The sequence below is a fragment of the Xenopus laevis genome, chromosome 1L, assembly GCF_017654675.1.
Source record: "Xenopus laevis strain J_2021 chromosome 1L, Xenopus_laevis_v10.1, whole genome shotgun sequence".
Lineage (NCBI taxonomy): Eukaryota > Metazoa > Chordata > Amphibia > Anura > Pipidae > Xenopus > Xenopus laevis.
Genome location: NC_054371.1, coordinates 179,972,273 through 179,986,873, shown reverse-complemented (window position 1 = coordinate 179,986,873; position 14,601 = coordinate 179,972,273). Strand labels below are relative to the sequence as shown.

The window sequence follows — 14,601 nt, the reverse complement described above, 5'->3', positions numbered from 1 at the left end:
GTTGCCATATGCTTTTCTTGACTGAGGCATTCAACTTCACCTGGCACAAACTACCCCTGCCATAAGGTAAGGAAAGAACCTGTGTGAAAGTTGAAGGGTATCTGTTTTGTATATCTGAAACCTTAACTTCTGATGACACTATGAAACAAGACATGTCATTTTTGTAGCTTATGCAGTATTGTATTGGGAAGTAAAGGTAAGACAGTTCCTACTTACATGTATTAAACGCAAGATATACTTCTAAACATTGGAGCTCTTTCAATTTCTATCCTACCAATAATCCTCCCTCCTTTCTGTACTGAACAAAGAGCTCAGTATGCAATGAGAATGTATAACTACAACACATCAGGGGAGAAGTCACTTTGACGATGGAACAAAGAATAGCCATTTGGGAACCTTCTTCCTCAAGCAAAAGCTGTCCACTTACATAACAAGCATTAAGGAAAATCATAGATTCTGTACTTCTTTTTGAAATGCGACAATTGGCAACCTTGTGTGTTGCACAACTGCATCAGCAGAGCTGGCAAAGAAATTACTGTAGCGGACCAAATCCTGTATTAGGGGGTGAGAACTCAACTAAAAGAAGCATCAGACAAATCAACCAGACAGTATCATTGTTTGCTTTTTAAGGTATATCTGAGAACTAAGTTATATAACATTATAAAACAGAAAAAAAGCTATTCTGACATTTCAAGTTAATGGACGGGTTTGCTATTTATACTGCAAGCAAGTAAGCCATTAAATATGCCTTTCAATATTGTATATTAGAAAGACAAATTATGCCAAATAACCATTCCTGCTTTTTTTATTGTAAGTGAGAAAACATTTCATCTGTTTTCCTCCTTTAAAGGTTTATTTGCACTGCTATTAAATCAATGTGTTTAAGCACAGCATTTATGTGTACTAAAAAGTTGTCATAAATATCACTAAAGAAATCAACCTGAGTTTTAATCTGAACTGTGAATCATAGTTTCTTGGCTGCTGCGTGATGCCAAGGAGAAAAAATCAGGAGTTTATAATTAAACTGTAAATGAACATGAATCTGTGTAGGTCTGAAGGCTCATTTCTCTTTAATAAGTTGGTGAGTCTTAACTGTGTATTGTATTTGATAACCCATTAAAAACCATTAAGCTTTGGCTCTATTTTATTTGTATTTTATATACCGTAAAAGTCAAACAGATGGTGAAACATGGGCTGCATCAAATATTTCTCACTGCCTGGATAACAAAATTCAAGATCCACTAGCCATAAGAGCATATGCATTTTAAAAAATATATATAGAATTTAATTGCACGCTACAGAGAATGAAAAATCTTAACAGTGTATTTATGGCATTATGCATAGCTTGGAGCATCTGAACTGGAGGACTTGTCTGTAAATTGTGCTGCCTAGTAGTAATGAGGGTTTATGACAGCTAAAGGTTCCCATAGACAACAAGATTTTTCTTTGGTAAACAACCAATTTTAGTCAAATCCAACCAATCCGTCAAATTATCGTGAAGTTAGTGGGATTCGAACGATCGTACATGTTACTATTTTTCGTCTGACATCTGGGCCAGGTTAAAAAAGTTTCATTGGTCACAGTGAAATCTATCTATGTTTGCAGGGCCAAGCAGGCAGCTCCCCTCAGTTTTCCTGGCTTTAACTAGACGATATCGCTTGAAATGGTCTTTTTAGTTGATGGACAAATCGTACATTTAAACGATCGTTTCAAGATAATCTTGGTCTCACGATAACGAAAAGATCTTTTAAAAATCTTTACATCTATGGCCAGCTTAAGCCTATGAGGCACTTTATAAAGGTATTACAAACAAACTTTTAGCAGCAAAAGCATAAAAATGCAAGGTTCTGCAGGTATACTTGTAACTGCCTGGCATCTTTAATGACGTTATGTTGGTATCTCTGTGTATGTTTCTGCATCAATATGTGGACACAGCTCTGTCATAACATGTGTTTTAGTGCCAAACCTCCATCTGAAAAAGACAGTGGACACTATCCTCTGTGTTGGTTTACAGGCCTAGTTACCATATCTGGTGCTCCTGCTTCTCTTCCACAAGAATCAACTCTGCACCAAGCCCACTGGCTTGTGTATTGTGGTGAGTTGCACGAGTAGCAATTATCTTACCGTACTCTACGCTACAACAGAGTTCTGGCAAAATAGTTTTTAGAAGTTGTTTACTGGATCACTTCAGACATCAGGTACACCTCTAATATATGCACATTACTGTTCTACATTTTTTAAAGGAGAAGGGAAGCTACCAAGGCATTTTATTGCCAATAGATTAGTCACAATAATGCAAACTAGAACGCCATTTTTATTCTTTGGAATGCTTTTCCATTCTGAGTAAACAGCTCTAGACACTGGGACTCATTTATTAACACTGGGCAAATTTGCAACTGGGCAGTAAACTATAGCAACAAATCAGTGAGTGGCTTGTATCAGTCAGCTGCAGGTTGAGCAAGGTAAGCAGGCCTCTGATTGGTTGCCATGGGTTACAGCCCAGGTGCAAATTTGCCCAGTGTTTATAAATGAGCCCAATTGTCCCTGTTTGTTTAGGATAACAGCTGCCATATTAGCTTGCTGTGACATAATTTCCTGCCTGAGTCTCTCCCTGCTCACTCATAGCTCTGTGCTCAGATTACAGCAGGGAGGGGAAGATGAGCAAACTGAGCATGCTCAAGACCAAGCCCTGGAGGTTTAAAGGAACAGTTCAGTGTGGAAATAAAAACTGGGTAAATAAATAGGCTGTGCAAAATAAAAAATGTTTCTAATATAGTTAGTTAGCCAAAAATGTAATGTATAAAGGCTGGAGTGACTGGATGTGTAAAATAATAGCCAGAACACTACTTCATGCTTTTCAACTCTATGGGTAGGACTCCACGGGCGAGATCCGACACGCTGCGCAAAAACGCAGGTGTCACGTCGGATGCAACAGAAATAAGGTAAGAGATGGAAATGTTAGATGAAATCGCAGCGTTGAGCCGACACTGCTATTACGTACCTTAATACTTTCACATCCGACTTGACGCCTGCATTTTTGTGCAGCGCGTCGGAACGCACAGAAGTCGCCCATGGAGTCCTACCCTATAACTCTGAGCTAGTCAGTGACTTGAAGGGGGGCCACATGGTTAATAACTGTTCAGTGAGTTTGCAATTGATCCTCAGCATTCAGCTCAGATTCAAAAGCAACAGATATGACCCATGTGGTCCCCCCCTCAAGTCTCTGATTGGTTACTGCCTGGCAACCAGGGTAACCAATCAGTGTAAACCAAGACAGCTGCAAAAGCAGGAAGTAGTGTTCTGGACATATGTTACACATCGATTCACTCCAGCCTTTATACATTACATTTTTGGCTAACTAACTATATTAGAATTTTTTTTTATTTTGCACAGCTTCTCTGTTTATCCAGTTTTTATTTTTACACTGAACAATTCCTTTAAGCTGAAATCAGGAAGTCTTATACAGAAGCCCATGTATACAAAATAGAAAGAAAGAAATGCAGTGTTTCTTTTGACAGAGGACTCTGAGAAGCATTACTTTGAGTGTTTACAAGTGTATTTATATAGACCTTTCTGATAAAGCTTACTTAGTTTTAACCTTTCCTTCTCCTTTAAATGAAACACAATTGTAAGCCATTTTAGCTACATTTTCTATAAGTTTGTAGAACATGGCAACTCTAGTAGCACAGCTACAGCTTTAGTGATATAGGCATCAGGTATATAAAGAGTGTTTTTTTTTTCATTACAACTGTCAGTTATGTGTACACTTGCCAGCCCAGAGAATGTTTTGGTTTGTAGTCATTTATTATTTCATTATATTAAGGAATGCACTAGCAATGGAGAGATAAACCATCTACTTCCTTCCCATAACTCACACTGACAATGTGTGTTTGTGCTCCAGTGGTAAGGCTGCCTATCAGAGCCAAGCAAATAAGAAAGCTGCCTTGTACTGCGAGCTTATTACATTACAAGCAATGGCAGGTTTATGGTGCAATCAAAATGAAGAAAACAAAGAGTGGAAACGGGGAACACGAGGATCAGGCAATAAAATTTCACCTTTATTGAAAATGACTACAGCTATAAAGTCAGTTTAGTATGCATAAAACATGCCAAAACTTACGTAATCATATTGGGTGTAAGCACGCAAAACTATACAATGCACTTATTCTATATAAAAAAAGAGACTTTAAAATCCAGGTGCTTATCCGGTTTTTAATGTTACTTTTCAGACTCCTATTCGTACTCAACATGGCCTAAGAAGCAGCTTAAATTCCAATGAGCCAGTAGGGGCTTCTGGGCAGTTTTATTAAAAGAGAACATTGCAGCCCTTGATTACTAGTAAATACTGACTCTATCCAACCAATCATGGGAACACATCAGTACCACTTTAAAGTAATACATGGTTCGACTGTAAAGTCAAAATAAGCCAACCATGTCTCTTCATGTACAGTCACATTAAAGGAGAACGAAGCCTGGTTAAAGCATTGGGCCCCTCCACAGGTCTTCTTGCTCCCTTCCAAACTGCACCACTGTGGACCCCATAAACTGCCCTGTTTGCTGTACATGGTCATAAAAAGCTGAGTAGCAAAACAGGGTAGTTTTGGTGGCTCTGGAAGGGTATCATCTAATTGTAGATGGCAAAGGAATTTAGCCTGGCTTTCATTCTACTGTTAGTGGTTTACCACACTACTAAACCTTCCCAACAACAAAAGTTACGGCATAATGAAGGTTTAGGGCTTTAAGGCTAAGCCTCCCCCAAAAAATAGAGTTTAGCCTCTATTTATTATATGCAAATATAAGTTCTCATATGGAATGCTATCTGTGCTTCCCACAAAAAAAAGTCACCCTCCTCCCCTGGTATTAACACTGTTTGAATCGTCAACGGAATATGAGTAAAAATATAAAATAATCACCTCAATAGCTACACTGATATCTGGAGAACACAGTTCCCACGTGCGAAGACCACTCAAAAATCTCAAGAAAGCATTGGGTCGTATTCGAACAAATAGTTTCTCTTCTAACTTTTCAAGTTTGTCCATAATATTGCGAATCTTATGATTCTTCATTGCGTCTTGTGGGATCCTAGACATCAAAACTACAAACCTAAAAAGGGAGATACAGTATATAACAAGAAAATAATTTATAATGAAACAATGCAAAAATAATACAATGGTATAGCAATTCCCTAAAGCAGGGGGACAAAACTGGGCTTACTGATACTGAGTCTCTGGTTCAACCTGTCGATTACACAAGCTTTAATTGGTTACAAAAAAAATTAGGCCAGTCTGTTGAGCCAGTGTCTAGCATATGATTGGGTCCCAGCTTATATTAACCCAAAATAAATACTGTATGAAAAGATTGAAAAGAAAATTTGCTAACACCTTACAGTGTACCACCTTCACTATATTTTTCTCCTGATGACAACTTGAGTTTGTGTCCCTTACTTATATTTGGATCCCACCCCAGTTCTCCCTCTCCTCCGTCATTCCCCTGCCATTCATGCTGACTTTCTTTCCACTTTTCCCTTATTTTTATGCTTTCTATAGACCATAATAATCAATTTCATTACATTCCAGAATCTATTTACTTAGATAATTCTTGTCAAGGACAGTATTATGTATTTATTTTTCCATTTGGTGTAATACAAGTCTGTTCTTTATTCATGGAAAGGTCATTAAATTAACACTGTGAATGATTCTATTCTTTTTTATAACACATAATGGAAGGTGTGAGCACGATATCATTACTTATCATTAACGGGGAACTATCATGAAATGAAAATTTAATATAAGCTTCATCGCACTAAAATAAGAAACTTTCTAAATATAACCAATTAAAAATGTTATCTGCACTATCCCTCTCTCAGCATCTGTTTCTCTTCATACTGTCCTCTTCATTCTGTCCTCATGATGCAAGAGTTGGGTGTTAAAATTTTCACAGACTGTTAGATCCAATATATCTTTTAGGGGGGGCTTCCTTTCCCAGCAGATGTATTAAAGCCCCCCCCCAAAGGCTATATTAGACTAAACTGTTATTCAAAATCAGACTCCCAATTCCTGCATGAAGACAGAATGAAGTAACTTGATTATTTCACAAATGGGTGAGCATTTTTAATTAATTATACCTAAAATGTCTTATTTTTAGAATGATAAAGCTATTATTAAATTTCCATTTTCGCGATAGTTCCCCTGAACTACACTGAAATGTAAGCACAATTATAGACAATGGTACAAGTGTACCTACTGTATGTAAAGGTGATGTTGCAGTGCATATACCTAATGTGATGTTACATAGTTTTCAGCACAGCTCTGCATGGTATATTTCAAACAGGGGTACCTCTTTGCTAAATATTGAAATACAATGTAACTAAATGTACTGCTATAATGAATTTTTCCTTAGTGAGAGGTAAATGTGAGGAGGTGAGGCAACATCAGGTCTACCAACTCAAGTGACAGACAAGCTAGAAGCACCCATGAACTGGAAAGAAACTAGCACTTAGCCAAATACATAACTGTTTCGATTTTGTCTGTTAACATTATTCTACAAGTTTTTTTTTGTGACATTCCTAATTTATATGTGTTTTACGTGCAAGGTTTTCTGGTGGGCAATGTGCCACTGGAAAACACTATGTGATACTGTCATTTGAAAATGCAATATGTTGCTGAATCAATTTTATCAACTAGATAATATGTAGGAAGTCTCACAACTAGATGACCATGAAATGTGCATAGCAGAGATAACTCTTCCCTTAATTGCAGGCCCGGACTGGCAATCTGTGGGTTCTGGCAAATGCCAGAGGGGCTGCTATAAGGTCCCATAGAAAGTCAGTATTTAGTGGGCTGGTGGGGGCTGTTTGGGCCTCTGTGTGGGCTGATTGGGCCTCTGTGTACCTGAAATGCCAGGGCCTATTTTAATGCTCAGTCTGGACCTGCTTAATTGTAATGCTAAATTGTTATGCTGAATGTTAAAAGCAGTGAAAACTTTTTATCAAAGGTTCATTTGTTATTCTACGCACCATATTGTATCAGTGTATTCTCACCAGTTATTTTTATCCTTGTGATCCTTGTCTTCTTTCACATAGTGATAAGCATTCCTCATCTTCTCCAGATCCTGGTGGAAGTTTTGCATCTTGTCCAGAGATTGATATTTCTGAATATTTACTTCTTGACGTCTCCTGTTAAAATAGTAACATGGCTGATAAGAAATTTAAAAGGTAAAATTATGATTTGTGCAAGGCTTTTATTAATAGTGATACATATCTTTAGACATGGAGCAAAATGAAACAAAGCACACAGATTTGCCTTGGTGGTTAGGTGCTAAACTAACCACTCCATCAAAGTGGAGTGTAAAGCTAACCATGTATGCTTAGCTGCCAATCCAAATTACATTACTGTGAAAAACACATTCTTATTGCATGTCCAATAGTAGAGTAGACAGGCAAAATCTCATGGCACTCAGGGGTGCTTCTCCAATGAGGCGAGTTGAGTCTGTCGCCTCAGGCGGCAGCGCCCCACTAGGTACCAGGGGCAGCAAAAATGCTGCTCCTGGTACTTTAAGAGCGAATTTCCGGGGGTGGGGGGGCAGCAGCAACTGCTGCTGCCTCAGGCGGCGGAGGGGCCAGGATCGCCCCTGATAGCACTCCTGCTTATGCACGCAGGCATAGGCCTCTATTACTAACACATGAAAACTGTGCCTACTTGCAGAAAATCATAGCAACCAATCAGCCATTAGTCTTATAAATCTACTGCAGGCGCAGCCACTCTATGCTGAGTTGACAGTCTATTTGCTCATGTACGTACCCCAAATTATATTCTTCTTGAACAATATCTGATTAGCCTCAGTTAGATATTATATGATTATTGCACGCTCAATCATTACTTTGTATTTAAAATGTAAATGTATTTTAATACAAAAGTCCCATAAACGTTCAATGGTGAAAGGAACTGATAAAGCTAGCTTAATGACCAACTCTAGTATGTGATGCTTTTGTGTTAAATATCTGATGATCGCTAAACTTTTCCTGCAATTTCCCCAAAAAGATAAATTAAAGCACAATAGTATACTATGTATGAAACTGAGAGAGGGGGTAATAATGACCAGCCATTCTGGAAATCACACCTCCCATGCTCTGCACTTCTGTGGTGGTCCCATAAAATTGGATTTGCAGCATGATTTATGATTCCAGCACCCAATATTTTGCAGATTTACCAGCCCCAAGAGACAAACTATACTCTATATGGTGTAAATGTGCAACTAACCAGGAGGACTTAGTAGTGATGCCATGATGTAATGTTATATAACCCCCATGGATTATGGAATGACCATGATCTCACTTGAAATGATAGTTGTTTGTTGAAAACCCAGTCCTACATTTTTTGTGTCCTATTAAATAAAACAGCCAGTTAGGCTCAAGATGAACAAACCGAATTGTAAAGTGTGTGGCCAGATAAACTTTTAACTGTTGCCCCTAAATGGGTCTGGAGTACTGGATAAGGTGATCCAGTCTCAAGTTAGAATGACATTTGGGGAAAATGCCTATTTGCTTTTCAATATACTCATGAAAGACAATCAGTTAAATTCAACACGGGTTGGTTGATATGTCTTAATATATAGGGTGCCTTATCCAGAAACCAGTTATTCAGAAATTTCAGAATTACAGAAATGCCGTCTCCAATTTTATCTAAATAATCCAAATTATTAAAAAAAAAAATCCTTTTTGTCTGTAATAATAAAACAGTACATTGGAGTTGATCCAAACTAAAATATAATTAATTCTTATTGGAAGCAAAACCAGTCTAAAGTGTTTATTTAATGTTTACAAGATTTTCTAGTAGACTTTCTAGTAGATCTAAATTACGGAAAGATCTGATATTCGGAAACCCTCAGGTCTTGAGGATAACAGGTCAAATACATGTCCTAAACCTTGTTATTACATAGGAGGAGCCCAATGTTCCCTCTAATGTTTTCTTGGCTTTGTGAACAAAAAAATTCTTGTGTGAACACTTTTCAAACTTGTGTACACACTTGAAAAACAGAGTGCACAGCTCAGAGTAAGTACATATTTGTTTTGACACAAAATTCATTGTTCACACCACAATATACTGGCTTTGAAATGTGTGTGCGCACACAAGGAGACAGCTTAAAGAGAACATTGAGCCTGACCAAATGTTAGGCCTTAAATGGGGACTTTAACTGTAAACAAAAAAGGAGACAGAGTTAAAAGTTATGCATTATGACATACATATTTTACAACTACCTTGTAAGTGCTAATGTTAAATTACATTGTTTTAGTAGAGCTCTTTTTTCTATATACTTGCCTTTCTCTTGCTTCCACCTTATCATGGAATATTGTATCTGCCTCTGCTGCCACCTCAAAAAACATATTCCTCATTTCTGAGAACACTATCGGCTTCTTTTTAGTAACGAGATTAGATGGGTACAAAGTAGTAGCCGGAGAGCTGCATGAACAGGCAAATAATTGTTATTGTAGTTGTTGTATAAAGCACTAGCTTATTGTACAATGGTTTTAGTTAGGATTCAAATGGTATAACAAAAACAAATTATCAATAACTGAAGAAAATTCTTGGGGAGAGAGTGAAAAGCAATTCCAGATATGGTGCACTGCTCTGAAGAAGTCCTAGAGGCATTCATTCGAGGAGGAAAGAAGAAAATCATGGGTGGAATGCACAACACAATTGTCAAATTATATTTGAATAATTGTAATATCATGAATATTTACAATACCTTGCAGGGTTTCAACCATCATCTCTTAAAATCGCACCATCCACATCTAGCAGGTAACAACACAACTAACTTTATATAAAATGCCTTTATTTTAACCCATGGCAGTACCAACAGCCAACAAACATTGGCCCTGACATGGCCAACATATACAATAATTTTAAAATTCCCATATATCACTATCTACCATACATCACCAACAAAAAAAAAACATTTTCTATTTTGGCTTTTAACTGGCAGTTTCATTTATTGGACTTTATTATATTAGGTAGCCTGTGTAAAGAACCTTTTTTATTTGACACTTGCCATTTAAAATCTGGCCAATACCAACCTCCCTACACATTATGCACATGCCCCATGTGGCATTGCTACACCCCCATATCTCACTGCTCTGCCCCCTGATATTATTGATCTGCCCCTTTGTCTGGTTTTTGCCAGAGCCAAACGTTGCACCCGTTTCTGCATTTGCACATTGCCCACTTTACTTCAAAAGTCCTGTAGTCTCACTTATTTTATTACTTGCAAGAGAATTACACAAAGACACATTTTTAACCATTCAATTTTAAATGTCTACACAAAATGCACATAGCAATTGGTTATAAAACCTGATGTCCAGAAAGCATTGCATTACAGGGAAGCCATCTCCCGTAAAGTCCTTTTTAAATTTTTTATTTCCTTTTTCTCAGTAATAATAAAACAGCACCATATACCCGGTACTTGATCGTAACTAATGTACATAAAGCCAATATGTTGACACAAATAAATCCAAATTATGGAAACCCCTTTTATATGGAAAATCCATGGTCCATTACCATCATACCTTTTTGGCCTATGTAAAAGGATCCTATTGCTTTGCTGATCTTCTCTCAAAAGAGGAACGTCAATCTGAGCAACCATTGGGGCCCTACAAAAAGAACATATTGAAATATATTCAGTTGTTTGATAAAGAAGCTAATTTTGTGAGTTTGTGAGAAGACATACTGTGCCACTTATGAGTACACCTAAAATGTGATAAAATGTTAATGGTATTTTTATTAATGGAACAGTAAAACCAAAAAATTAAAGTGTATGTTATGCATGTAAACATAACGTGCTGTCGTTTCCCTGCACTGTAAAAAAAATACGTGTGCTTGCTTCACAAACACTACTGTCATTTATATAAATAAGCTGCTGTGTAGGAATGGGAGCAGCCATTGAAGCTGACTAGGGCAAAATGGATCATGTTTACACAGCACATAGCATTTGAGCTCAGTAGAAAACAATGGGGTTAGTTTGATACAGGAAGATAAACAGGGGTCAAATTTGCATTCATGGCTCTCTGCAGGACTACATACTGAAAATCTTATTCATATAAAATAGGCCATTGGTTACCAAGAAGGAGTTTATTTGTGGCTGTAGAATGAAAAGATACATCCTTTTAATGAAAATAAAATATTTACATTTTTTAATGTTACTACAACAGGAACCACTGCTGTTGTTAAAAGAGAAAGGCATTTTTTTTCTTGTCATCCAGCCTTTTCCAGACATCTTGCACTCCCAAAGCTCACACTCTATTAATATTGGCCCACACGTCCTAATCTGGTTTTGGTAGAGAAGGATAATTTAGGTTGTCTGATCTGCCCTGTTCAAGCCTGTTTATATCTTAATACACCTCTGATCCCTTCCAAACTCCATCCACTTTGATTCAGGCCTACCCCTTTTCGGGTCTGCAGTTTCAGAACATTCAAAGGTTCACTGATGCTGAATGTATTGAATCTATATTTGCTCATGACATTAGCAAGTTAGGAAGGTGCCATAGTGTAAGTCCTAAAGCATTCTACTGATCAGAATGGTGCACACCACCTCTCTCACACACCGTTTCAAGCATATCAGAAAAAATTAAAAACAGGAGGCTGTCAAGGCTTAATATTAATCCATTCTACATACCTTAGCAGTGTGCATTCCTTCTGTCTTTCCTCTTCATCTAAATCCATCTTTACGCTTTCTGCAATCATCTCAATTAACTTCTGCATATCTAACGTGTGAAATTGTTAGAATAACTATTTTAACTAATATATACCAAAATTAAATCAGGCTTTAAAGTGCTGTATAATGCTACTAATATATGACATGTAAGATTTTAATCAACATAAAAAACAACATAGTTGATGTGGTTGAAAAAAAGACACATTAATCAAGTTCAACCTTTTTATCAAATTGAAACCTGTCTAATTGTTAGTTAATCCAGAGGAAGGCATAAAACCCATCTTCTCTCCAATTGCATGAGAGGGGAAAAAGTTCCTACCCTAGTCCAAGAGAATAATCGGAGCGGTCCCTGTATTAACTTTGTACTAAGAATTAATTTCAGTAACTGTATTTTTAAGCATAAAGCTTTCTGTAAACAGAAAGTATTTACTTGTCTCATGCCATACACATAGCACTGCCTTAATACCAAAAATGAAAGTTTAACTCTCACATAAGGTAATATTGGTAGAGAAATGCAAATCACTCCTTTATCTCCCTTTGGCCAACTATGTATCCAGTACCACTGGTTTAATAGCACAGATACAACCTAATAGTTCAAAGCCATATATCCAAACTTTCAGACAGCCTGTTTCAATCATGTTAGATCTCATCCGTGCAAGATATTGGAACATGACTTCTGAGTGGTTAGGACTTGTGGAGTAGCAAAGTTAGGGCTAGTTAGGGTGAAACAGGCTAAAAGGAGCCTTTACATGCAAGACATGCAGCATAACGCCTTCTGAAACACCTTACTTGTCTCGTACCATATACATAGCACTGCCTTAAAGGAGAATTCAACCTGTCCTGAAAAACCCGTATCCCCACACCAGGCAGACCCCCCTCCCTCCTCCCCCCAGGCTAACTACCCCCCTCCCCGGGAGATGCCCCATACTCCATACTTACCCCTCATTGCAGATTCTTCCAGCAAAGTTATTTCATTAATATCCCTGTAAAACAATGGACACCAAAACTGCCCTGCATGTTCTAGTTTTTGTTTAGTCTCTTCCCCTTTTAAACTGGAAAATACCTTGTTGGCTCTTCTTGCTACTTACCCACATTGCTTGCTACAGCTAAGTTATATATTCACAAGTACCCCTTCTCCTTTAAGGATTGATACAGGGGCGACCCTGGCCCCTCCTCCCCTGGAAATTCGCTCTTAAAGTACCAGGAGCAGCATTTTTGCTGCCCCTGGTACCTAGTTGAGCGCTGCCACCTGAGACGACAGCCTCAACTCGCCTCATTTGCGAAGCACCCCTGGATTGATATAACTTTATACCATTAAGGCTATAAGTGACTTGCATATTTTTGTACCCTATATAGAACCTTACATATGTCAACATTGACACTTCCTTGCCCAGTCTACCAGTTTGTTCAGTTTACCCTGCAAGGATGACACATCCCGGATGAATTAATTTGCCTGCATATTTTTGATTAGTCGGCAAACTACATTGCTTACAATACCCTCTCCCAAGTCCGTAATAAACAATTTGAATAAATGCAGACCCAATACAGAACCCCATGGGATCCCATCTAGAAGAATGTCCCACTGACAACCACCCTCTGTACAAAATCCTTAAAGAAACAGTGTTTTAAATTAATGAAAATATCATGTACTGTTGCTCTGCACTGGTAAAGCTAATCTGTTTGCTTCAGAAACACTACTATAGTTCATATAAACAAGCTGCCGTGTAGCAATGGCAGATATTGAAAAAAGGCTATATGGTACAGTTTAAATAGGGGACAGTGGACGGTGAACAGAAAACACCAATAGTGTTCCTCTTTACAAACATTCAAATAGCCAGATGCAAGATTTACAGGTCTGTTTATTGCCATCTTGAGATCGTAATCCCTAAATATTGGAATTACCAACTTCCATACCATTGAAAACATAATATATATATAAAAGACAGCTGCACAAGACTCTTTGATATTTCATTTATGTACCATTTTGATCCAAGATAAGGTTGCTACTAAGACTAAAATAGAATATTGCTTTACCTTGAAACATCCTGTCCGGTTATCAAGATCTGTGTAACATGTTACAACTGGCATAATAATAGTATTGTGTCAGAAAGGCCTTTTTATCACAATGTTCTATCTTCATCATAGTTTATTAATTTCCTCCAAACATGCACTATAAATCCTACCCATCATGGCTCCTAAAGTGTAAACCGTGTGCTATTTGCTAGGCATAACTTAGCCATCATAAATGAAGGCACAACTTAACCCACACTGTTTCAATTAATATGTGTTCATAAACCTATGATGTGTCAGTTTCTACTATCTGACTGCAGTGCACTATCACAGACATTGAAAATGTGTATAGCAAACCCATAACAAATAGTCAAGCTTCCAAAATACATATTGCAATAGACATAACTCTGGGATGCTCAGCTCTTCAGTCTCACAAGTTTGCATACAGTTACTTGTAATACATGTGCTCTCATAAACATTATAAAAATAGACATTTATCTTCAATTATGTATTTAGATCTGTTGGAAGAAGAATTTACAAAGGTACAACTGGTTACTCTGTCATATTTTATGCAGCCCATCTACTATCCACTAACTTAACCAAATTCAACAAGGAGAATATACAAATATAAAGTATAGTTTGTACTTTCCTGAGAAATTTTTAAATTTGAGTAGCTTAGGGAAAACCAATTTACACTTTTAAAGACAAAAGCAAACTGCCTCAATTTACCTGAAACTGCCCCCTTTCAGGTGACTGCCATAGCAGGCAGTAGGGGATGTTTTGGCCTCACCTTCTCAACAATTAAATATTTTAGATGCTAAACAGAATTTGCCCTGGACAATGTGCATTGGGGTGTATAATTACAGGGTAAGTCAACCCCAAAAT

At 37.5% G+C, this 14,601-nt stretch overlaps 1 protein-coding gene across 1 annotated transcript in view; it reads right to left on the bottom strand.

Moving 5' to 3' along the window:
• Positions 1-14,601, bottom strand: part of LOC108717077 (coiled-coil domain-containing protein 60) — a 78,504-nt gene that overhangs the window by 1,322 nt on the left and 62,581 nt on the right. The window contains exons 9-13 of the mRNA XM_018263835.2: positions 11,668-11,755; positions 10,562-10,645; positions 9,318-9,458; positions 7,040-7,174; positions 4,914-5,103 (exon numbers count right to left, since the gene is read on the bottom strand). Of these exons, the coding sequence (XP_018119324.1) occupies positions 4,914-5,103; positions 7,040-7,174; positions 9,318-9,458; positions 10,562-10,645; positions 11,668-11,755 (638 nt within the window). The remainder of the gene's footprint in view (positions 1-4,913; positions 5,104-7,039; positions 7,175-9,317; positions 9,459-10,561; positions 10,646-11,667; positions 11,756-14,601) is intronic.